The sequence below is a fragment of the Citrus sinensis genome, chromosome 2 (assembly GCF_022201045.2).
Source record: "Citrus sinensis cultivar Valencia sweet orange chromosome 2, DVS_A1.0, whole genome shotgun sequence".
In the NCBI taxonomy this organism is placed as follows: domain Eukaryota; kingdom Viridiplantae; phylum Streptophyta; class Magnoliopsida; order Sapindales; family Rutaceae; genus Citrus; species Citrus sinensis.
In genome coordinates this window covers 2,878,631-2,903,073 of record NC_068557.1, presented here as the reverse complement: position 1 = coordinate 2,903,073, position 24,443 = coordinate 2,878,631, and the positions used below count along the sequence as shown (strand labels likewise).

The 24,443-nt window shown below is 34.4% G+C and overlaps 4 protein-coding genes and 1 non-coding gene across 7 annotated transcripts; 4 read left to right on the top strand and 1 right to left on the bottom strand.

Moving 5' to 3' along the window:
- The first annotated feature begins 1,582 nt into the window (after positions 1-1,582).
- Positions 1,583-8,483, top strand: LOC102617445 (origin of replication complex subunit 1B-like). Its single transcript, XM_006470692.4, has 16 exons — positions 1,583-2,563; positions 2,648-2,783; positions 3,206-3,355; positions 3,453-3,593; positions 3,683-3,834; positions 3,909-4,008; positions 4,124-4,246; positions 4,335-4,496; positions 4,595-4,652; positions 4,767-4,945; positions 5,088-5,202; positions 5,360-5,430; positions 6,106-6,201; positions 6,723-6,799; positions 7,402-7,485; positions 8,025-8,483. The coding sequence occupies exons 1-16, from the start codon at positions 1,743-1,745 to the stop codon at positions 8,086-8,088; spliced, it is 2,529 nt and encodes an 842-aa protein (XP_006470755.2). The 5' UTR covers positions 1,583-1,742; the 3' UTR covers positions 8,089-8,483.
- On the top strand, positions 3,266-3,343 carry LOC112497370 (small nucleolar RNA snoR28). The gene has a single exon (XR_003064168.1). It is a non-coding gene; the product is annotated as a small nucleolar RNA snoR28 (small nucleolar RNA).
- Positions 8,484-8,877: 394 nt separating the features above from the next.
- LOC102623992 (polyadenylate-binding protein RBP47B') lies at positions 8,878-12,977 on the bottom strand. Its single transcript, XM_052435328.1, is given in 9 exon segments — positions 8,878-9,399; positions 9,521-9,621; positions 10,363-10,521; positions 10,899-10,949; positions 10,951-10,984; positions 11,354-11,484; positions 11,580-11,653; positions 11,830-12,313; positions 12,776-12,977. Coding segments are annotated over 9 exon segments (1,272 nt in total). The 5' UTR covers positions 12,923-12,977; the 3' UTR covers positions 8,878-9,308.
- Positions 12,978-14,466: 1,489 nt separating this feature from the next.
- On the top strand, positions 14,467-18,030 carry LOC102623515 (1-acyl-sn-glycerol-3-phosphate acyltransferase 3). Of its 3 annotated transcripts, none has more exons than XM_015527824.3 (12): positions 14,467-14,818; positions 14,946-15,047; positions 15,230-15,352; positions 15,449-15,488; positions 15,599-15,672; positions 15,974-16,033; positions 16,312-16,389; positions 16,475-16,633; positions 16,716-16,811; positions 17,233-17,325; positions 17,499-17,585; positions 17,683-18,030. In XM_015527824.3, exons 1-12 carry the CDS (start codon positions 14,729-14,731, stop codon positions 17,929-17,931), a joined length of 1,251 nt encoding a protein of 416 aa, XP_015383310.1. In that variant the 5' UTR covers positions 14,467-14,728; the 3' UTR covers positions 17,932-18,030. The 3 variants fall into 3 exon arrangements, with proteins under 3 accessions (XP_015383310.1, XP_006470599.1, XP_006470598.1); XM_006470535.4 differs by having other exon boundaries at positions 14,472-14,818; positions 16,716-16,841; XM_006470536.4 differs by lacking the exon at positions 14,946-15,047 and having other exon boundaries at positions 14,471-14,818; positions 16,716-16,841.
- Positions 18,031-18,498: 468 nt separating this feature from the next.
- On the top strand, positions 18,499-22,052 carry LOC102623223 (hypothetical protein). Its single transcript, XM_006470534.4, has 3 exons — positions 18,499-18,750; positions 19,432-19,630; positions 20,265-22,052. Exons 1-3 carry the CDS (start codon positions 18,573-18,575, stop codon positions 21,055-21,057), a joined length of 1,170 nt encoding a protein of 389 aa, XP_006470597.1. The 5' UTR covers positions 18,499-18,572; the 3' UTR covers positions 21,058-22,052.
- Positions 22,053-24,443: the final 2,391 nt, after the last annotated feature.

Genomic DNA, 24,443 nt, shown 5'->3' with positions numbered 1-24,443 from the left:
ATGCATTAGTGAATTCGATATTTTTTTTAATCAATTCTATATTGACCAACAACAAAATATCCTACTCTTAATTAGATAATAAACTAAGATTTTTTTTTTCATTTTTGAATTCAAATTCAAATGCATTTTAAATTCTTTTTTTTTTCTTTTCTAACCTAAGATTCTTAATATATTCTATATATTAGAATATACATAATTTTACTTAATTAATTTTCAAGCTATAGTTGCAAGAATTATCATTTTTTATATCCTGAGTGACGACCATTTGAGTCGTATAAGTATTAGGATATTCTTGTTTTAAAAAAATAATTTTTAAATATTGAAATATATGTAATTAAAAATCCCCCATCACTATTTGGAAAATAATATAAATGAGCCCAAAAGTTTCTCCAAACTTAATCTCACCCTGATATATTAGTAGTTATTAAGAATATTCAAAATATATTTTTTTATAATTGGGCTACTAATGCATATTTTTTATTGGCTTTTATAAGTTTTACATTCAATATTATAAAAATACATGCAGATTCACGTGATAAGTGAAAAAATATTATTGTTTAGGTTCTGATTATGATACCCTTAAAAATCTTATCTAATAGCTTAAATACCATTAAATAGTAAGAAAATTAACAACGTCAGTAAAATCTGAGGGTCACTTAAATATACTCAGGTTTTAAGATATGATACCCTTAAAATACTAGATGTTATGACCTATCATTTAATGTAAAATCTAATAATTTGTATGTTAAAGATAATAAGGAGAAAGGAAATTATCTCCATATTATTTTTGTTGTATCATATATACATCTAACCACTTCAAAATTGTGACATGTTTTTTACACCACTTTTATTTTAAAGTTTTGTATCAATAAATCACTTTGACACTAAAAATAACCATTTTATCCCTCAATGAATTAAAAAACTATTTTCTTCTATGAAATTTTGAAAATAAAAATTATAATTACAAGAATGCCCTTGGATTTAGTAAAATAAATAAATCTCGAATCCAACATGTTAATTTTTTTTATAATGAAATTATCTTGTTATTTTTTTGTAATTATAATTTCATTTAATTTGTATAGGAACGTTTTTTAATATTAATTATCAGAAAGTTTACAATAATTAAAGGGAGCTTTTCTCTTCATGATAATTTTTATAAACTTCCCTATACTTAATTTAATTACAAAAATTAAAAAAGAACTACAACGTGTTAATTTTATATAATTATAATTTCATTTAAAAATTATCATCTTGGATTTTGAGATTTATTTACTTTATTGAATTTAAGGGTATTTTCATAATTATTTTTTTTTATTTTTCAAAATTTTGTTGAATAAAATAGTCTTTTAATTTATTTAGGGGTAAACTAGTTAGTTTAATTGTCAAAGTAATTAATTGATATAAGTTTAGAAATAAAGGTAGTGCAAAAAATATGTGAAAATTTTAAGTTGATTAGATGTAAGATGTACATATGAAAAAATAAAAATTGTGTAGAGATAATTTTTCTAAGAGAAAAACAAAACAAAAATATAATAAAAATGGTTTGTAAAAACGTTTCTAAAATTATGGCCAATGGCTATGGGCCCTGTGTATGCCTTAAAGCCGCAACGTTCAAAGAGGAAAAGTGAGGGAACATTTTGGCGCCAATTTTGTTCCCCCTCCAATAAACAAACCCTCATTGAAACCCTAATCTAGTCCCCATTTCTCTTTCACCGCCCGTTCAATCAGATTGGATCCGATCCATGGCAGAGAGCACGCCGAAGAGATCTTATCAGTCTCCAAGAAAGCAATCCAATCTCCACCAATTGCCTTCTCTAATTTCTCTGACACCCAAAACCCCACAAACTTCAAATGCACCCACCACTCTTCGCCGATCGGCGCGTCGCAGCTCACTTGCGAAAGATCTCGCCAGCCCAGAGAAACCCTTTTGTTCAACTGAAAAACCCATTAAGGATTCATCCAAAAGGCCAAATCTTGCAGGAAATGGTGAAATTTTGAGCAATAAGACCCCGCAAAGGAAGCCTAAAGTTGGGTTGCATTCGGAGGAGTTGGTGATTTCTCCGATGTCACCTGAATTATCGGAGGGGAAGAAGAGAAAAAGGAAGGACTATAGCGAAGAGAGGAGTGGTGATGCTGTGGTGACAAGGTCTAAGGTGAAAACGCGGAGTTGCAAAGTTGAGAATTTGAAGAAGAGGAGGGTTTATTATAAGAAAGTGGTGTATGATGATGGTGAATTTGAGGTGGGAGATGATGTGTATGTGAAGAGGAGAGAGGATGCAAGCTCGGATGAAGAGGATCCTGAGGTGGAGGAGTGTAGGATTTGTTTTAGAGCAGGGAGGAGTGTTATGCTTGAGTGTGATGATTGCTTAGGTGGGTTTCATTTGAAGTGCTTGAAGCCGCCGTTGAAGGAGGTTCCTGAAGGTGAATGGGTTTGTGAATTTTGCGAGGCGAGGAAATTGGGGAAGAAGATTGAGTTGCCTAAGCCTCCAGAGGGGAAGAAGAGGGTGAGGACAATGAGGGAGAAGCTTCTTTCGAGTGATTTGTGGGCTGCTAACATTCAAAGGTTTGGTCTCTTTTTATAATTTCATTGCTGTGGTAGTTATGATTTGGTTTGATTGTGGATTTTTATTTTGCTGATGGATTGCAGTATGTGGAAAGAGGTGGATGGGAACTATTGGTGTCGCGTGTTCTGGTATATGATCCCTGAAGAGACTGCTGCTGGAAGACAACCGCATAATTTAAGGAGGGAGCTTTATCGAACAAACGATTTCGCTAATATTGAGGTGTTGGATGTTATCTAATTTCTGATTTATGGTTCATAGACTGTTGTAACAGATGATATCATTGTGATACTTGACATCAGTAGTTTCCTTCCACTATAAGGTGTTGAGTACAGATGGAAAAGGAAATTGAGACACAATCAGTCACAGTGAGTGGCAATTGATATTTAGTCAATACGAACTAGAAGAAAATGGAACATTTCAAACTTGGGAAAATTATATGAATTAAGGATAGGCTGATTCTTGATGAGGAATCAAATGTATTTGATTGGTTGGTGTATTAATTCAGTCCTCATATAACCTTCAACTCTGAACTTATGCTTATGACTTTGTCCTGTTTAATTTTAGTTACTTTGAACTCAGGATCCTTATTCAAGAAAAGCAAGGATTTTCATATTAAAGCTTGTAACTTTAAATCACTGCAGATGGAATCCATCATCAGGCATTGCTCTGTCATGAGTCCAAAAGATTTTGTCAAGGCCAATGATCAAGGGGATGATATTTTCTTATGTGAATATGAGTATGACATACATTGGCATAGTTTCAAGCGTATAGCTGATATTGATAAAGAAGAGGTAAACATTTTGAAATTAGAAGCATTAATTAGGGATTCTGAATCATGCAAATGTGGTTGTTCTGTTGGATTTACGAGTGGACGTTCTCATTTGGTAGGAAGTTGAAGATGCTGACAGTGATGAAGACTGGAAATCCAGCAAGGCCGCCGACTCCGATACAGATGAAGACATGGAATTTGAAGATGAAGATGGAAAGCATTTACATACTGGACCATCCCCAGCTCATGAGTTGGCAGCCGTACGGACATTTATTATTGTTGCATACTGTGACCTTATGATTGGTGGTTTTAGAAATCATTAAAATAATCACCTACCTGTAAAATGCAGAACTCTCAAAGGGGGCGATTCTTTGGACTTCAAAAGATAGGGAGAAAGAGAATCCCAGAGCATGTGAGATGCCATAAGCAGACTGAACTAGAAAGAGCGAAAGCAACACTTTTGTTGGCAACATTGCCCAAATTTCTACCTTGTAGAAACAAGTATGTGATAGTTGATCCTCTTCTTTTATTTATTAGCCTTGCAATTTTGTGATGCCATATGTGCTATTTTATAGAGAAATGGAGGATATAACAGCATTTATAAAGGGTGCTACCTGTGATGATCAATGTCTGGGCCGATGCCTGTATATTCACGGTGTTCCTGGAACTGGCAAGGTAAAATCTATTTGATGTAATCTTGTTCAGTTCCATTGGAGATTATATGAGTTTTATTTATTTTTCGTGTGAGGAGCTTATATGAGTTTTATATGTTTTTAATGTGAAATTTCAGACAATGAGTGTTCTTGCTGTAATGAGGAGCCTGAGGTCTGAAGTTGAATCTGGAAGTATAAGACCATACTGTTTTGTGGAGGTCAATGGTCTAAAGTTAGCATCACCAGAGAACATTTATAGGGTAAAATAGTTTGGGATTTGTACAATTCACTAATTGAACTGCATCCTTTGGTTGTCCTCTGTAGTATTTATCTTCTATGCTTTTGCAGGTTATATATGAAGCATTAAGTGGACACAGGGTCAGCTGGAAGAAGGCTCTCCATTCACTAAATGAGCGATTTTTGGATGGAAAGAAAATTGGAAAAGAAGATGACCGTCCTTGTATTCTTCTCATTGATGAACTTGATCTCCTTGTAACCAGAAATCAATCGGTAAACTGTGCATTTTGTCACTTGAAAATCTCATTATATATCATAAAAAGATCTATGATACTGGAAACTCCATACAAATGACCCTTTTTTATTTTCAGGTTCTATATAACATTCTCGATTGGCCAACTAAGCCAAATTCCAAATTGATTGTGATAGGTATCATTTTATTTCCTTCACTTTTGATAATGTGTTTCCCAACAATAACAAAGCTGCTTTTGGAGGAAATATTTTCCTTCTTTGACAAAATATAAACAAAACAATGGATTTCAGGTATAGCAAATACCATGGATTTGCCAGAGAAGTTGCTTCCTCGTATTTCAAGCCGCATGGGTGTCCAGAGGCTTTGCTTTGGTCCCTATAATCATCAGCAGCTTCAAGAAATTATTTCAAGTCGCCTTAAAGGAATTGAAGCATTTGAAAAGCAAGCTATCGAATTTGCTTCAAGAAAGGTTAGCCCTTGTGATTTGGTTTTGTCTTGAAACTCTCATTTGTCTCCACCATTTTTATTCGCTAAAATGTTTGCAGGAAGTATGCAATCTTTCCCGGATATGAACTTTATTCTCAATTGGCTTTGAACATGGTTCATTTCAGGTTGCAGCCATTTCAGGAGATGCACGTCGTGCTTTGGAGATTTGCAGGCGTGCAGCGGAAATTGCAGATTATCGCATTAAGAAGCAAACCTCAAATAAGAATTCTGCTTCTGTAGGTAAATGAACGTTGGCTCTATGGATTTTTTCAATTCACGTGTAGAAATAGTAGAGTAATGCCTTATTATTAACATTGGCTTACAAGTTAAACTTTTATTTTATTGTGAAATCATGCCTTCCTATAGTGGCTGCCCTGATGCACATGACCATTTTCAGGAAAAAGCCTCGTTGGAATGGCAGATGTTGAAGCAGCCATCCAGGAAATGTTTCAGGCACCTCACATTCAAGTAAGCTAAAAGCTGGCCATTTACTTGGACTAGAGCATAACCTGATTTATGTCTTTCTGAAAGTTACATTCATTTTCTTTGAACAGAGAAATGAAATATGGTTGGTAAATATCAATTTTATGTGAATTGATAATGGTGAAGTTCATATAATGTATCACATGGGATCTGTGTATATAAAATGCAGAAGGGCATAGTTTATCCAGTAAAGATAGGTTATGGAATAAACATTAGCTGACAAAATTTCTGCCATGTTTCAAGACCTACAACATGAAACTCTATAATTGCTGAATATTAGCTGCCTGATTATTAAAATCAGTATCAGAAGTCAATTTTACTGGCAATCTTTCTGGATCACACTCAATAAACTACGGGAATAAAGGCCATTAAATTTATATTGTACCTTGACACAAAGGGGCTACCCTGCAAGAACTGAAACTATCGCGACTGATGACCAATGAGTTACTACCCCAGATAGCATGGTTTTCTTCCCATTTTGTTTCTCCTTTTATTCTTTCATATTCACACATGAATGGTATTTGGAACTTAATCACTATATTGAGTCACTTGCTGTTTTCAATTTACTTGTTGAGATAGGGCAAGTCTGAAAGAAGAGATAAGAATACACATATTTTCTGGTCTTTTCTTGAAATCATTTCCTTCTTTTCTCTTTTGCAGGTTATGAAAAGTTGTTCCAAACTGAGCAAAATTTTCTTGACAGCCATGGTGTATGAACTCTACAAAACAGGGATGGGTGAAACCAACTTTGAAAAGGTTAGCTTTTATAGCACCACTCGATCTTCTCTGTAACAAATGAGTCAAGCATTTCATCAATCAATGCATTAACATCATACAACTCCTCAACCATTTATTCTTCCCTAAAATTTCTTTCTGGGCTGGTAAACTTCCTTTGCCCTCTGTCTTTTTGTTTGGCTCTGGAAATAGTGGCTCAGTTCTGAAGTGAGGAACTACTTTAATCCATGATCTCGCCAGCCACAAAAGCACCAACAAATACAAAATATATCAGTATCCGTTTCCTTCCCATGAAAGATTATTCTGCAAACTTTGGACAGAGAATTAAGATTACCAGTTTCCTTTTCAAAAAGTTAGTATTACTAGTAGTATTACTTGAAAATCTGAAGGACTGTGGTAGTCCTGGAAAGTAAACCAACTTTTGAACATATCTTCTATTAAATGCTCTTCTTAAATTTGCAGAAGTCCTTGAAAAGTCTTGTTAGACACTTGTTTTGCCAGTCTTTTCTGAAAGATTCTTTTTGTCTTTTGAATTACTGCAGTTGGCAATGACTGTTTCATCTTTATGTACAAGCAATGGAGAAATATTTCCCAGTTGGGACGCACTCTTAAGAGTGGGGTGAGCCATCGTTCACTTCTTTATTGTGAGGAATATATATATATATATATATAATGTATGCTCTTTGGTGAATAATTATGGACGTTATGCCTAATTCACAAACAAGAGTATCTTAAAACCATCAGGAACTGAATTTTAGTGCTAGAATTTTGAAAACACTATGGAAACACTACTCTGTTTTTGCTCTGCATGTAATAATGAGCTCATAGCATTTACAAGGACTAACTTATCATTTTATCATTATTTTTCATTTTTCCTTTTTTTTCCTAGGGCTCAAATAAATTTAGGGGATTTGGTTAGGGTTAAAAAATGCTTGAGAAAGTAATTGGAGAAGAAAATTAGTTCCAATTACTATATTTGAAAATTATATAGAAGCTAATAAGAAAATCCATTTCCCATAGCTACTTAATATTTCTCATCTAAATGAGCATTCTGATGATATAAATGAATGCTGTGAAGTGAACAAGGTGAAAGATTCATGTTCTTGTTTAAGAATGCTTCTTAAATAGCTAAGAATGAGAACAAAAAGGGCAAATACATATTTCAGATTAATATGTTTATGGGTTAACCTAAATTAATATGGATTGTTTCACTTCTGGCAGCTGTAAGCTTGGCGAATGCAGAATTATACTGTGTGAACCAGGATCCAGGCACAGGTTACAAAAGTTGCAGCTAAATTTTCCCAGGTTAGTTCCCTGGGCTAAGCATTCGGCTTGAGTGCCACCCCCATTATGCTGCTTTTGTTCGATGGTCTTGTCCCTCCAATTGCATGAACTGTTTTGCTCACTATTTTGAGATCATTATGCTTTGTGTTATAAGAATCAAGTGCATCAGTCACCCATCTAAGTATATAATTATGAAAGCAAACTTGTGCGCATGTTTGCCTGTATGCAAGTCCAATGGTTAAGTGAGTTGAAACTTTTGTAGTTCACAAAAAATTAAAACTTTCACTTCTCATGAAACAACCTGTCATTGGAGTTTCACTATTGCCTTGTTGCTGAAAAGGCAAAGATCCTTTCGAATAGCAATAGCTCTCGTCCAGCCAGATTATATTCGGATCAGAAGCTCTGCTAGCATTTTATTCTATTCAGTATTTGTTCTGCATGGTTGGCTGTGACAATTTGCTCTTGCCTTCAATATCTTCATCTTTACGCTTTACATACAATCATAGCCATATCTTGAGCATTAAAATTTAACCAATTTCATCTTGCCTTGTGGCCAGCAGTGATGATGTGGCTTTTGCACTGAAAGACAGCAAGGATCTACCATGGTTGGCCAAGTATCTATGATTTAAAACTCAAGACAACCACTATCTTATTTCACAGCCACAACAATTTTGACACAACTCTGATCACTAGGTTATCATTTATTTTTCCCATTAGTTCATATTGATCTTACCTTTGGCATATCTCCATCTTTAAAATGTTTCAGAATGTTCACTCCACTGAGACAACTAAACTGTTTTGAGTTGAGATACTGCAGTTTTCCTATATGAAGACCACCGGGAATAAAAAGAACAAAATGTGTCTTTTACTGTAAGGAAACTATAAACTTTTGAACCTGTAGATGTATACTTCATTCATTTATTTTTCTGTGGACATTTTTTATCCGTAAGATGTATCTTTTAATGAATGGAAACTGTAAACTTTTGAATCTGTAGATATATAGTACATTCATTTATTTTTGTCTGGTTTTAAGTTCGTGAAGAGATTATTTATCTGTAAGCTTGAGATCTTGAACTGTTTTCTGCTAAAAGGAGAATCGTGAGCACTTGATAAAGGCTTCATTTTTCTGAAATAATAAGGCCAGCACAGGTTGTGTTAAATCATTTGAGTTTCAATGTTTCAGTTCTATTAAATTGCTTAAGAAATCAGGTTTCTTGATTAATTTCAGAATCTTTCTTGTTTAGCTCTTTCACATCAAAATGTGAATATGAATTTTGCCAAAGCATATGTGCAGTTTCAATTTGGAATATTTCTGGCTGAACCAAAACTTTTCTCAAAATCTTGAAAAGTCCTATCTGATTCGAGCCTTATTCGAAGCTAGAACACACTTAAAAATATATATACAAACAAAGATTGAAACTGTGGAATATTTATATTAAAAATTATCTTAAGATAGGTTAATTTTAAGCAACTTAATTGAAATAATATAGAGAACTCTTTCTCTGTATTTGAAGATACCATTAATCTACAAATATGTCATATAAAGAACTGTCCAAAGTACACAGTTTTCCAGTGACTGAGTTACTCTTGCCTGCAGATTGGTGAAGTCTCAAGTCTATTGGTAAATCTATAGGCTTCATTTTCCGGCACCAAAACAAAGCTCAAATTCCCATGAGTTCTGATGTAGACTTCAGTAAAAGCAAGTAGAGCATATTTCAGTTACTTTAAATATGTTGTGCCCAGCTGTGATTAGAATATATCAACCAGATGCACATCCTCAATCTGTCTTCTCAGGAAAAGCAGATGAATGTCACAATATGAATTTTGGACATTTCGTTGGTGGCCTAAGTTTGGGGAGTGAGTGAAGAAGTTTTAAGCCATAAGGTTCGGCCTAATATGGCATTTCCATGAATGGAAAGGTAAGCAGCATTTAGCCTACAAAACATGAGTAAATATTAGACATATGTGCATAAAATACTTGCATACAACTCCTCTGCAACTCCTCTGTAAGCAGCATATACCCAAAAAAAAAAAAAAAGCAGGAGAGAAACATTACTTATCAACATCTGGTGTAGCCAAGGGATCATACAACTCCTCTCTTTGTTCCATTGTCGGGAGAGCACTGGCCACAGCTGCCATATCTGTAACACCTTCAGCCTAAAAATGAACAGCCCAGACATCAGGTAAGGTATCATTTATTGATAAGAAATCCACCCCCCCCCCCCCCCCCAAACAAAAAAAAAAAGCCCTCACTGTGAAAACCTGGATTCCACATGACTCCTACCCCTTCCTATCGGGAGAGATGAGTATTTCTCACTTATCATTAGAACACAAAAAACATTAAGCAAGCCGTTTTAAAAGAAGGTAAAACTTTAAAGCGTGAATTGCTTAAGGAACCCAAAAAATAAAAACACTAAAACCACATTGCAAATAATTTTGTAATTGTAACCTAAGTAATCAGAGATTTGATAAAACAAATAGCTGATGAGGAAGTGAGAAGTATATTATCCAATTGATTATACATCCATTTTCACATATATTCACTCGTATGTCTCTTTGTGTCAATATGCAAGTCATGTACAACACTAGGATATGAATCCTGATATCAAAAAATCTACATTGGTGAATCTTGGGGCTGTAGAAAAATGGGGGATCGTATAAATATCAAGCATTTAACATTTTTGTCTAGAGGCTGTAGAAAACATTACCAAAAACAACATTCAACAGCATTGCATAGAATAATTTGGAAAATACAAAAGGTCTGATGCATTTAGAGTTCAGAAACAGTTTCAGAGGAGGAGAACAATAAAACAATACTACCAATGCAACCAACCAATACTGCAAACCAAATGGGAAACATTGATGGTAACTGTCAGAACATGAAGTTAAAATATTTACCTGTTGAGCATATTGTGGGTAGCCTGCATATGCACCATATGCATATAATGATGGATCCTGAGCAGCCCCATAAGCATAAGCATCATAGCCTTGTCCATAACCATAGTAGGCATTCCATTGACTTGGATCTACTTGTGCTGCCACGCTACCAGTTACATCCTAAAAGAATCAATACCAAATTGGTCAAGGCAAGTAACAGATAACAGACTACAGCATGGAGATGCCTCAAAAGCCAATAACATAAGTAACAGTAACAGACTACGAATAGAGATGCCAACATCAGGCTGACCAAAGTTTTCAAATTCATTATCCATCAGCCAATTAAGGATTGCAGATTTTAATTGCATGCGTAGATAAATATTTTGGTTTGCTCCTAATTCTCTTCTATTGCTTGGATAAAATGTCAATAATCAAAAACTCATCGCCCTAGATTTTTCTGGCTTCTAAACAATAATTAGAATAAGTGAATATGTGGCAAGAATATGGTAAAAGTACTTTCAAAGTTGGACCAAACTGAGGCCCTAATAAAACAACACCTGTTTCCTGCCCCAGGAAATACGGACTTGTTGTTGACCTATCATGTGTCCCCTGCATCCTCAGGATGGCTTCCTCAGCAGATGCCCTGTACAGATAGTAGTAGTAAGAAAGATAAGACTCTATTGGACATAAAAAAAAATATATTGAACCGAACTTCTTCACTAATATATACTATTTGACCATTTTGACTACAATATCTTCTGCCTCTTTTCAGAATTTTTATTTATTCAACTCCTGTTTGACAAAAACAAAAATTAAACCAAGGGCTTTTTAAACTAAAAAAGCCCAAAAACTTTTAGGCCGTGAAACAAATTTTTTGAAGGAATATAAAATGGTCCGGTTAGAGGTATTATTATCATTTTAATTAGTTTCCCAAAGAAACGAACTTTGAAAATAAATTCATTCAACATTCTAAATTATTAGGAGACTCAAGGTCTCACACGATGTAACAAACCTAGCCGCAAACTGTACAAAACCACATCCTCTGCCCATAGGAATCTTGACATTCACGATCTCTCCAAAGTGCAAAAATGTTTGCTTCAGTTCTTCTTCTGTGACATTAGGATCTAAATTACCGACAAAAATCTGCAGTAGACAAGGATAGAAAAGAAAGAGATGAATTACAGACTACATTGAATCATTCCAGTCTTAATTCAGAAGCAGAAGCACGTCTGACTTACCGTCGTATTAGTGATATCATTATCTGCTGGAAACACCTGCACAGGGGTAGTGTATGCTGCAACTGGATATGTGGCTGCAGAAAAATCCACAGGTAAGTACATATTTTAGGCTGATCAAAATTAAAGCATCAAAGAATTGACTGAAAAATGAAAATTAGACTAGTTGGACAACCATAAATTATGCGTGCAAACGTGCAGCAGGATTAACTTTGTTACTGTGATAAGTCATTCGTAATGAAAGAAAAATGACCTTTTACAGCGGCATATTGTTGTTGGAACCCAGTAGTCTTTTTGGGTGTTGCTGCACTAATACGCATTGGCCGAGTTGAGCAAAAGACGCCATTCATTTCAGTCATTGCACGGTTTCTTTCATTCTCATCCAAAAATTTGACAAACCCATATCCCTTGGAGCGACCAGTATTTGGATCAGTCACAACCTTGGCACCTCTAACAGATGGATATTGAGATCGAAAGGTCTCTTGCAACAGATAATCAGTAACATCAGGTGCTAAATCCCCTACGAAAATCGAGTGCTCAGGACCGGCATCAGGACGCTTCTCACCAATCCCAAAAGAAGCCCAATTCAACCTGAAATTTTGTTCAGTCCCAGGCATTGGAGTCCCATTGTAAGTCTGCAGAACCCTCTCTGCTGCTGCATGTGAAACAAACTCCACAAACCCATAACCCTCTGGCTGGCCAGTGATCTTGTTACGTATAATCTTTATTGAAACTACCTGCAGAGGATAGACTAGTTCAGAACAAAATAAAGAGCCACAAATTCTAATCAAACAAGTAAATTTCAACCATTACATTTCATTTTAAACTCATTTGCCACATATCAAGTAAAAGCACTGATGCAAAAACACTACAAATGCATTTCGAAACAAGCACCTATGAACTACTCCGACTTCCAAGTGCTTTAAAAAATAACTCGGGCTACATTTGAAGCAAAAGCACTATAAAATAGTTCCTAAAAGCAGTTTCCAATGCGTTAGGTCATTTGCAAGCCATATCAACAACAGTGGAATCATGGCAACAAGAGAAATCCAAACACCTACAATAAATTCAACCACAATCCATAATATGGACACTCGTAAAATCTTTGACTTGACCTAATTAACGATAAAAAATTTCGACAAGCCATCGCATACACCCCACTCTCCAATTTTAATAAAATGAAAGCGAGAGAGAGAAACCTCGCCGGTGTGAGCGAAGCAGGAGCTAAGGTAATTCTCATCGAACCAGTACTGTAAGTCACCAATCCAGAGCGTTCTCACTTCTTCTAAAGTCATTGGATGATGGTGCTGATGGTAGCCTCCTCCTTGCGGCCCTGCTGTCGCCATTGTTCCTCCTGCTGCTTCTCTCTCTCCTGTTCCGTAGGTTGTGTTATAAACGCCTGTTCGGTTTGGTTTTTCGTATTTATTGAACTGGGCTGGCCGGCCCACGGGCCCTTCTTTTGATATGAAAATTGGATTTTAAATATTTCAATTTTGAAAATTTACCTTGTAAATTTTTTTAAATTGTTTCTAAATTGAATCAATCGTAAACCATTGGTTTTGGAAAAAAATTTTGCATTGTGAAGCAAGTTTTCCCGACAAAAAGTTACAATTTTTCACTTTCTATGTTTTTTTTGGAATTTTTAGTTACTACAGTGAAAGATATTCATTTATCACTATATTTCAAATTATTGTCACCTCATCGAGACCTCAGACATTCAATTATCTTTGTGTTAGAGAAAATTTTCTCTATTTAAGAGTAGACCCCTCCCTATGTAATCACTAATCAATTCTTTAAAATAAAAACTATATTGCAGTTACCTTGCCTTCAAGAACTCAATCAAGTATTTTTATATAATTTGAATCTTGCAAAGGTAAGAGCTAAAATTGATTTGGACTTTGTACCATGTGGGAGATAAATTTCAAGACATCAGCACTCTTAAATAATAATCACTATTTTGTCCATAGTGCTTGGCCAAATTTTTTTTAAGGTGGGCAAAAAAGTCCGGGACCGACCTAGCCCCGCGGGCTTCGGCCCAGCCTCACGCATGGGGGTTTTTGACAAGAGCTCAAGAAAAAAAGCTCGGGCCAGGCTCAGGTCCACTATTTAAAAAAAAATTATAAATTAGAATAATATAATTAAAATTAAAAAATAACATTTAAAGAAAACTTAAATTTTTAATTTATAAATCAATAATGATTCAAAAAAGTTAAAATTATAATAGTAAACTCTCTCTTATACGTTAATTAATTAAGAGAGTGCTTTAATTAGAGAATCTAATATTAAAAAAATTAAATTTTTAAGCTTTTATTTGTTTTATTTATTATTTTACTTTGAAATATTCATTTTCTTTAATTTATTTATGATTATAACAATTTATTAATTATTAACTCATTTCAAATTTACAATAATTTAAAATAAATTTTAAAAAAATAAAAGCAAAACTCTGCCCAAATTTACTTTTTGCCATCCCTATTTTTTTTTAAATAACTTTCTTTAAAGGAAATGACAAAATCTTCCATAGATAATCATCACCCCATCTCAATTCCCATATGCATATATTTTAAGCTATTATTTGTCTAAATATTTTACATTTTTATATGATTCAAGATACCGTTCCAATATGTGTAGAGGTGTTTTTTTTTTTTAATTTTTTTTAATAGTGTTCATACTTTACAATGTATTAGTGATGGTTTTCTTTGAATCATTTAATTTTTATTTCATGAAAATTATATATAAAAAATTTACTGTAAAACAAATAAATGAATAATAAGATGGGGATAAGTAAAATGGTTCTTACATGTAAATCCTCCATCGCTATCCCAATTAAATTTATTACGGAATGAAATCTAAATTTTGAAACCATTATTGTTCCTATTCTTTAATTGGCCAAATTAATTCAAATTCTCTCAAAAGTAAGAAGTTAAAAAAATGATTAATATAAAAAAAAAAAAAATATTAGTCATCATTTTGTTAAGTTTGCCAATAGCATGGGTGGAGAGAACAAACATAAAAAATAAAAAATAATAAGAATTAAATAGATATCGAATATTTGGTTACCTTGCCTGCTAAACAATGGCAGCAACTATGAGGTGGGTTTTGTTCACAATGAGCAAAAGGCGCGAAATATCCATCTCAAATGCCCCAACAAAATGGGAGACTCGCTCGCATGCAACTGCCAAGCACAAACGTTAAAATTGGCGCTATTTATAGTTTCTGCCGAGCGCCAAATTCCAAATTCTGTAATTTCTGATCAAATCTATCTAATAGCCAAATTAATTAATTACCCACTTCTTATTTCCTTCTTAATTTATGCAGCAACGCTAATGTGAAAGTGGTTGGGTTAATGATTAATTAATTAATTCTTAGGTGATAATAATAAAAGCCATAATGGCAATCCCAGCTGCACTTGTAGTTGTTCCTATAGGCATGCTTTTTATTCTCTCTGGTCTCATTGTCAATTCCATCCAGGTACTTCAAAACGGCCCATTTGTTTATAATTTTGCTTTTCCTTGCAATTTTTTTTTCTTGATTCTTAATTTTATTACAAAGATATGTTTACCATTTGGTGTGTGGAACTTAAAATTACAGGAGTTACGTTTGAGTAACTTTGGTTATAATGAAAAAATGGTACCATTTATTTGTGATATCAGGCTGTTCTTTTCATCCTTGTTCGTCCAGCATCGAAGCGTGTCTATAGACGGATCAACAAAATAATTGTAGAATTGCTCTGGTTGGAGCTTATATGGCTCATTGATTGGTGGGCATGTATTAAGGTTTTTGATTGATTACTTCTCTTAAATCCTTCAGTTATAATATTTTGATAAACTTTCTGCGGTCCAGTGGTTATACTTCGGGTTTGCTTGTTGCAGGTTGAATTGTACGCGGATGCAGAAACGTTCCAACTGATGGGTAAGATATATTTCTGTGTGTTCTTGAGTATAAGTTATAGTGCAATTCTGGCAAATATTTGGAATTAATTTTGCGCATTGACATTCAGTTTGTCTTTCATAATGTTTTAGGTAAAGAACATGCACTTGTTATATGCAATCACAGAAGCGACATTGACTGGCTTGTTGGATGGGTTGTAGCTCAGGTTGCTTATCTTCGTGAACTTTATTAGTTTGGAGATATGATGTTTGCCTAGTGTAGCGTAAATGCTGTCAATCTTCACCCTTTAATTTCTCTTTTTCATGGAATTAGGCAATTTTTGTCCATTTTTGTCAATCTACTTGAATCGAAGTTTTTCTGCCACTCTTCCAAGAAATATATGCATTGTCATAGAGATTTATTGTAGATTTGTATTCTCTAAGTGCAATGAAAGTCTGTAAGAGTGTCTTTTATTTGTAATATTTTGTTACTTTTCAGAAGCTGACTGGAATTTAATCTATTAACAGCGCAAAGGTTGCCTCGGTAGCACGCTAGCTATCATTAAGAAAGAAGCAAAGCATCTCCCTGTGAGTTGGAAATCTGAACAGTATTCTCATTTAATAATTCCTTCCAAATTTATATGCATTGGTTTGTGAAGGTCACAACAGTGAATATTCTTTTTCTAATTTTTGAAACATTTGAATGGCATCATTGATTAAGTGAAAGACAGAACCATATTGTGTAGATCATTAAAGTTGATGGTCCATTGGGATGCCAGGCTGCTAGGAAAAAGATCAAGAAGTAAAACATCGAAAACGTTGCTAAAATTCTTTTGACTTTTATTTTCTCAATTAAATCTGTGCAGTTCATAGGATGGTCCATGTGGTTTTCTGAGTATGTCTTTCTGGAAAGAAGGTGGAATAAGGATGAACAAACTTTGAAGGTAAAGCTCAATACATTTGAGAACAGATGCATTTTGTGAGTTACGTTTTGCTTGATTCATATAATCTCAGTGTCTTGCTCTGCAGTCAGGTTTTAAAAGGCTGGTAGATTTTCCCATGCCATTCTGGCTGGCTCTGTATGTGGAGGGAACCCGTTTTACAGAGGCAAAACTTTTAGCAGCTCAAGAGTATGCTCTTTCAAGAGGGCTGCCCATTCCTAGAAATGTTTTGATTCCTCGTACAAAGGTAATGTAGTTGAAATTTGTAAAGGGCAGTAGCAGCAGATTGTTCATGTTTTGCTTCTCATTCTAATTTGTGTTGTTATCAGGGTTTTGTTTCAGCAGTAAATAATATGCGCTCATTTGTTCCAGCAATATATGACTGCACAGTGGCTGTTCCCAAAAGTCAGCCCCCACCTACGATGGTGAGAATGTTTAGAGGACAACCCTCTGTGGTAAAGCATCCGAACTCCCACATTAAATAGATGATTTTGATAGACTGATGATGTATTTAATTCAATCAATGGTGTTAGGCCGAGACAGCACATCTGATACCAAATGCCATTATGAGAAAATCCCTATTACTTGAATTCCACAACTCAACAAAATATGTTCCGGTGTTTACTCTTCCTCCCAGTACATGACACATTTTTCTGGAATATAAAGGGCTTATACCTGTATGCTCATGTAGATGCTGTTAAAACAAAAGAAATTTATGCCAAAAGCATTCATAAATCGCCCTAACTCTTATATAGACCACATGGGCATTCAAGCTAGAAGGGAAAACATCCCCCTAGATCTATGTAGTTCATGATTTGCATGCTTCTGATTTGTCCATTTCTTTAGGTAAATGTGGAAATCAGGCGACATTCAATGGAGGAGCTACCTAAAACAGCTGATGGCATTGCACAGTGGTGTAAAGATGTATTTGTGACTAAGGTACAGAAGTTTTTTATGTAAAAATCCATGCTTCTCCAAACATATTAATATCTCTATGCCAAGGGGGTAATTGGGAAATTATTTGCTTGATCCAGGGCTCTAAGTTGAAAACATCACTCTATGCTATTTTCCATTGTGATTCATACATTAAGTCTCTCTGCATTGCTTACCAGGATGCACTATTGGAGAAATATCTTTCTAGGGACACATTCGGATTACAAGAACGTCAAGACATTGGTCGACCTAAAAAGTCTTTGTTTGTAAGATAACATACAAATAATTTCATCAAATCAAATTATTATATCATTTTCAATCATTTTTCTCATCTAAAATATTCTCATTTGGTTGTTGAAACAGGTTGTTGTTTCTTGGTCATGCCTTCTTATCTTCATCCTTGTCAAGTTATTTCAGTGGACTTCAATCCTTGCCTCATGGGCAGCTATTGCATTTTCTGCATTTTTCTTGCTCCTTGTCGTAGGTGTTATGCAAATCCTCATACAATCTTCAGAGTCAGAGCATTCTACGCCCTTGAAGATTACTCCTCATCAAGACCCAACAACAGAGAGACTTCTTCCAATATCAGTCAAGACACTAACTACTTCATAACCACAACTCCTAGCTAATTAGTTGCTATTGAAAGAGTGTAATGTAGTATGAAAGCACTTGTAACATTTAAGCTAGTAATACAAAGTTGAATCACCATAATTTTCATTTAGTTATTTAAATTACATTTAATATTGTAAATACGAGTTTATTGAGAGTCTAAATTCATACAATAATTATAGGCAAAATGATTAAGAGGCAAAAGTCTTTCAACAAAACTCCAACAAAATTTATTTCCATTTTCTTGAAGTAACGATATTTGATAATTCTTTTTTTAAAAAAAAAAAAAATAACAAACAGCTTTTTGAGAGGAAATTCCCCAATTTTCAAAGTAAAATAAAGTTTAAATAATAAACTCCATTAATGTTGCTGAAAGTGAAAATTGAATTCATTTAGATGGGCTGGGCGCCTGGGTTCCAGGCCATAGATTGAGACAACAACAGCTCCAACAAATTCAAATTTTTTTCTTCCCAAAACACCCTTCTGAACTCCTCCAACTTTGAAGGCATTCAAGTAATTTTAGTCAAACGTCAAGGACAATCGTTATGTCCCTTGTGGGTCATGTACTCAAATAAAGCGTTCAATCATGCAAACCGTTCACAAAACTTTTCACTGTCGTCAAAGACACTGAGTGCTGACCCACTATGGCCTCAGTGGCTATGGCTTCTCAATGCGAAGAAAAAGAAGAGAAATGGATTAAGCATTATTCATCAAATCATCAAATACTGTTAGTGGGCGAAGGAGATTTTTCCTTTTCGTTGTGTTTAGCTTTGGCTTTTGGCTCTGCTTCTAACATCTGTGCTTCTTCTCTTGATTCATATGGTGAAAATTTTCCTCTTTTTAGTATTTGTATAACTGTATGATGGTTGTTTGGATTTTTTGTTTTTAGGGTTTTTTTTTTGTTTTTCTTTTATGGGGGTTAGTATCTCCCTAAGAATTTACTTAATGAGACCATCTGATTAAACTATACCATTTATTTTAAATTCACTCTTTATTATTATTTCTATAATCAAAGTGTCCGTCTTAAAATTATAACCGGTGGTGATAGGTCTGGTCTACACTAAAGATATTGTTTAAGTTATTATATGACTCAATACAAATTAGTGATTGATTGTTAATAAAATTTAAAACAATAAAGGGACAAATTTTAACTATTTATAGATGATAAATAGTAATATACAAGTATCAAGAGATTTTGAGCTTAAAGTTCAGGAGAAGATCTTAATTTTTTTTTATGTTGTGAGCAGATTTGTCCTATTTATAAATCTTCTTTCCCCACTTTGATCCTTGAAGCAATGATCAGTTTTGCTTTGAAAAAAAAAAAAATTGTAACATGAAGGGAAAATCAATCATTTTTAAAGCTTTTGTGATAAAATGGCTGGAATGGTGACTCCGTTGAGAACTGATAAATAGATTTTTCACATCGTATATTGTGTACATTATTCTCATATCTTGTTTATTGGTCATTGTGGCGACTACCATAATTTATATTTGGATGATCAGATGATGTCATTCAGAAGTACAAGAGAGCAAAATCAAATTTGGACAATTTAAAGAAGTTGGGTACATGCATTCTCCATGGAGTTGATGCAACTACAATGGAGCTTCATCCTGATTTGCGAACGAGGAAGTTTGATCGAATTATCTTCAACTTTCCCCATGCAGGCTTTTATGGAAAAGAAGATAACCACCTACTTATTGAGTGAGTTGTTTTAGGATGTGCCTATAATTGCAACGCTTCTACCTAATGTTTGAGTGTACAATAGCTAAAGTGTTTGGTAATCGCACATGTTTATTTAATGGCAGTTGTGGATTAAATACTGAAGCATCTCCAGCTCAGATATACCATTACTCTAGTTTGTTCTAGAGATTTTCTGTACTTCCTAAATTATTGATTTGAAAATAAGATTTCTTTGCGATATTCCAGCCATTCTTAATGCTTACTCTAGATTCTGAAGTTGTTTCATAGCAGTGTAGCTAAACAGTTATGCTTCAAAAGATGACCTCATTGAAGATAATAAAACTTGCTTGAAAAAGATTAAATTTATGCTATAGAAGTTTCTAGAGGGGAATTGCTGAATTGGTAAAGAATCATAGTTTCATTTAGTTTCAGATACAAGTTGAAAAGGAAACCTCCACTTCAATTTTAAGGGATTTTTTTTTTCTATTTGGATGATTCTTGTGGAGGATTCTGTTATAAGTTTTTGCTTTGAATGACTGGTTATGTATCTTGGAAGAATTATGAAATGAAGTAAAAAGGCGTAGGTAAAGCAGAGTCCTCTGATATGTGCCAATACAGTGATCTCATATCATATTGTTTCGTGTGGTAATTGCAGGATGCATAGAAGTCTTGTGCGGGACTTCTTCAGAAATTCGAGTGGCATGCTAAGGGATGGTGGTGAAGTTCATGTAAGCCACAAAACAACTGTTCCATTTTCCAACTGGAATATCAAGGAACTAGCTATTGGAAGCTCTTTGTCATTGATTTGGTGTTCTGAATTTAAAATCGAAGACTACCCAGCTTACAACAACAAAAGAGGAGATGGTCCGAGATGTGATGAGCCCTTCCCCTTGGGAGAGTGCAGTACCTTCATATTTGGATTCCTTCCTGCTGGAAATAAGAAGTCTGGTGGAATGAGTTGCAATGAGTATACTGGCAAAAGATCTCGGCCTCTTCAAGAGAATCCATTGTATTCAAGATATCCTCATACAAATTCAACCACATCTTTCTTGAATATACAAAGAAAAAGGCCTAAGATAGTTGGTGGTTACTTCAATTCCGTCAGGGAGGATTTCGGAAGAGCTGGTAATTGTGTCGGCTGCTCCATTCATGAATTTCCTAGGTTTGACATTTCCGAACATTCTCAAACAAGATTAATAGGGTTGCCTTTGTTCAGTGATTTCCCAGGAGGACATTATAGGATCTATGATGACTGCTCCAGTAACGCCAATGACACACTTAAAAGATTTGAAAATAATGTGGGCTACCCTCTGGGTGAATCGCTTATTTCATACGAAAGATACATGGTAGAAGCACCAGGAAGAACTTTAAATAGCTATATCTATCTGATTGATCAACTAATCCGTTTCCGAAGGTTGGGTTTGGATTCCAGTTACTTGTTGCTTTAGGGGAGGAGGAATCTTGAGTAACTATTGTAGTACAGTTTAGAACCATGTTTTCACTTTGGTTCACTTGTAGAATTTCATTTATTTGTTGGTGTGCTGTATAATGTTACCCTCCCATCTGAAAAATTATCTGATCTGCTACCAGTGTATAGAAAATTATCTTAAAGTAGCTTCATTAGATGTGATATCAACTTTATTCTTTTCATTTTGGTTTTAAGTTGATTGTGCGACAAGAGCTGGTTAGGATTAATTTAATAAACAAATCAAATATATATGGAAAATGCTAAATGACGAAAAGGACGAGGGAAGGACGACAAAATCGGTAGCACTTCTGTCTTACTTTTAGCCTACAATAACTATTAAAAATAACAATTAAAAAAGGGTTATTTATCGTCAGCCCCCACATGTTTCGACCATTAGCACCGCGCACCCACAAGTTTCGACTATGTGCACTGCACCTCCATTTCCGCCAAAAAATTAATTAATTCTAACTGGTTAAGCTGTTATTAACTTAAAAGACCATACTACCCCTAATTTGAATTGAATTGAGTTTAAAATACAAAAATACCACTTACAACTTATAAAATTTACATTAAAAAATAAAATTTAATTATAATAATATCTTTTATTGAAACGATTTTTTCTTCATTCATTATCATAACAAAATTGTAAAACCAGTAAACTTTCAAGATGAGAGACAGAGCGGTGGGGAAGCAAGATGACAGACGGGAAGCAAGTGCTACTGGGGAAGCCGTGCGACGATCCTTCAGGTTATGTTGTGTGGGACGGCGTTCACTTCACTCAGGTGGCTAACAAGTTCATTTTTCAACAAACCGCTGGTGGTGCATATTCGGATCCGCCAATTCCTCTGAATATGGCATGCCATCGAATTGAATGAAAAACTGTTCAAGCACGTTTACGTTAATAAATTTCATCTGCTCTTCCTCTAATTGTAATTTCTATTTGTGCAATGTTAATCTTATTATAATCTTATCTTATATCAGACCACTACGTGTTTAGTTGCATAAAACCAAGGTTCAAATAGGCAAATTGTGTGTGATAAATGCGGCTCATCATAATTAAGTTTCTAATTTATGGAGACCAGGTCATCACAACTTGCGGATAAATTCTTTACTACTGCTTTGCTTTAGTCACCCTCCACTCTCTCATCTTAAATCAATCTCCTCAAACTTAGTCCATCTGTCTCTGTTTTCCTCTTCTTTCATGGAGCTTTGTTACCTGAAATACATAACCCTTAGCCTTAATTTAGCCCTATCTATATCTGCAGTAACGTTGTTGCCAAATTCTCCCAAAACTGAAACATCTTTAAAGACTTGTAATTTTCCTGCCATTTTTAACTTCGGTGATTCCAAAGGAAAAGAAAAAAATCAAACACAAAATCATCAGTAGATTATAAAATAATTCCCTAAATCCCACCAAAACAAACAAAACCCAATAATAAAGAAACCGAAGATAATTATACAAAATTTTATTACAAAAGAAACCCAAACCAAGAAAATTTAACAAAAGGGACTAAAAATCAAAACCCTAAATTAAATTATAGAGGCGGTGGGAACGGTGGCTGCTTCAGGCGGTGGCGTCGGCGGCTTCGAACGATGGTAGATCACGCAGCGTGTGCCATTTTGTTGTTGTTGATTTGAGACGGCGGCAGATCACACGGGCAGGCAACAGTAGTGAAGGCAAGAAGAAGAAGAAGAAGAAAAAAAAAGAAAGAAGAAGAAGAAGAAGGCGAAGAAGAAAGAAGCAGAAGAGTGAAATAAAAAAGACGCGAAGAAGAAGAAGAGGGAAAGAAAGAAGACGCGAAGAAGAAGAAGAGAAAAAAGAAAGAACACGAGAGAGAGAGAGAAAGGAGGAAAAGAGTGAAGGATAAAAAAAGAGTGTTTTTTATTTATTATTTTAATCTTATATGAAATTATCATTTTACCCTTTTTTCGAGTTAAGTTAACGGTAGTTTGACGGAAATGGGGGCGCGGTGCACATGGTCGAAACTTGTGGGTGCCCAGTGCTAATGGTCGAAACTTATGGGGGCTGACGATAAATAACAAATAAAAAATGATAAAAAATCAGGAAATCTCCAAGTCTTATAGTTAATATTATCCTCTCATTTCGCAACACTTCTTCCCCAGTGCTCTGTACATCTGCTCTGTTAAAAAAATTAGAAGGCCATTTGTCCACCGACGGTCAACTGCTAACGATCTCTTATTAAAAAAAAAAAAAGGAACAAAAGCCATAACCCTGCAGTGAATAGAGTCATTGCAGTGAATAGAGTCATTATCATAAATTCTATGAGATTTATGATAATTTTTAAAATCATTGAGGTATAAATAGTTAAATAAGTTCTGATATATTGTATATATGTTATAATGGCTTAGTGATTTATGATAATTCTATAAAAAAAAAAATCAATTACATGATTTGTGATCATTTTTGTATGATAACTTGATTTGGGGAAATATTGTATTGATGCGTAACAAAGCAAATTGTAGAAGCTTGCTAATGGCCTTTACCCAAATTGTAAAGCTTGATAATTCTGCAAATTGTAAAACTATTTCATTTTTCGGCTCTCAAATACACCAATATTTGGCTCTTCACTTTGCATCTTATCTCTAATTTTGTTTTGTCTTGTATATGCTCTTGCTTTAATCTTTATGAGCCATGATCATGTTTTATCTCACTCCTTAGTTCCACATTCCTGTTAGTTTTGCATTTTGCATATATGTTGCCTTTTTGTGTTGATGCAATACTTTATAATTAGGAATGCAAATATCAATTTGAGCTTATAATATCAAGTAGGAATGCAATATTGCAATATTTGTAAGTTATTATTGTGCTTTGTCAAAAAGAAAATTAAGTGTTCATTGAAATGTTCAAATCACGTGACAATAATTTGAGAATCACTCGTTAAACTTTAGCCTTCTTCGCAGAATAATTAGAAAAGTAGATGTGCAAGTCCATGGATTTTTATAGCTTTAAGTTTGATTGTGTTCACATGTTGCAATTGTAAGTTACTCCTGCAGTGACTGTCAACCCGTCATTCTCTTATATAAATCTATGGAAGAAGCATTCCTTTGGCTTATAAATTCTATTACCTGTAACATGTTTAATTTAAATTGCGTAAATAAAACAAATAAAAATTTATATTGAATTTTGAAATGATTATACATAGAAGAATACATGGATATTGAGCTCTAGATTAATCAATTTATACACAATAACTATGTAAATGTCTCTTAATCCTCATATGAAATCAATCTACATCCTAATAAAATATATTGACTATGGTGATTAACTCTAACAAAGAAAGCAAATGGCATGTCATACTTGGTGCTAAGATATGTGGTGTCAAATAGCTGTCTTACTCCTCATAT

Excerpts from the sequence above, each read along its gene's own strand:
- LOC102617445 (XM_006470692.4), top strand. The coding sequence starts at position 1,743 with ATGGCAGAGAGCACGCCGAAGAGATCTTATCAGTCTCCAAGAAAGCAA. Across the intron at positions 3,594-3,682 it reads CAGCTCATGAGTTGGCAGCC|AACTCTCAAAGGGGGCGATT; the intron begins GTACGGACATTT and ends TGTAAAATGCAG. Across the intron at positions 7,486-8,024 it reads TTGCAGCTAAATTTTCCCAG|TGATGATGTGGCTTTTGCAC; the intron begins GTTAGTTCCCTG and ends TGTGGCCAGCAG.
- LOC102623515 (XM_006470535.4), top strand. The coding sequence starts at position 14,729 with ATGGGAGACTCGCTCGCATGCAACTGCCAAGCACAAACGTTAAAATTG. Across the intron at positions 15,048-15,229 it reads TCATTGTCAATTCCATCCAG|GCTGTTCTTTTCATCCTTGT; the intron begins GTACTTCAAAAC and ends TTGTGATATCAG. Across the intron at positions 16,390-16,474 it reads AGGATGAACAAACTTTGAAG|TCAGGTTTTAAAAGGCTGGT; the intron begins GTAAAGCTCAAT and ends CTTGCTCTGCAG.
- LOC102623223 (XM_006470534.4), top strand. The coding sequence starts at position 18,573 with ATGGCCTCAGTGGCTATGGCTTCTCAATGCGAAGAAAAAGAAGAGAAA. Across the intron at positions 18,751-19,431 it reads TTCTTCTCTTGATTCATATG|ATGATGTCATTCAGAAGTAC; the intron begins GTGAAAATTTTC and ends TTGGATGATCAG. Across the intron at positions 19,631-20,264 it reads GATAACCACCTACTTATTGA|GATGCATAGAAGTCTTGTGC; the intron begins GTGAGTTGTTTT and ends TGGTAATTGCAG.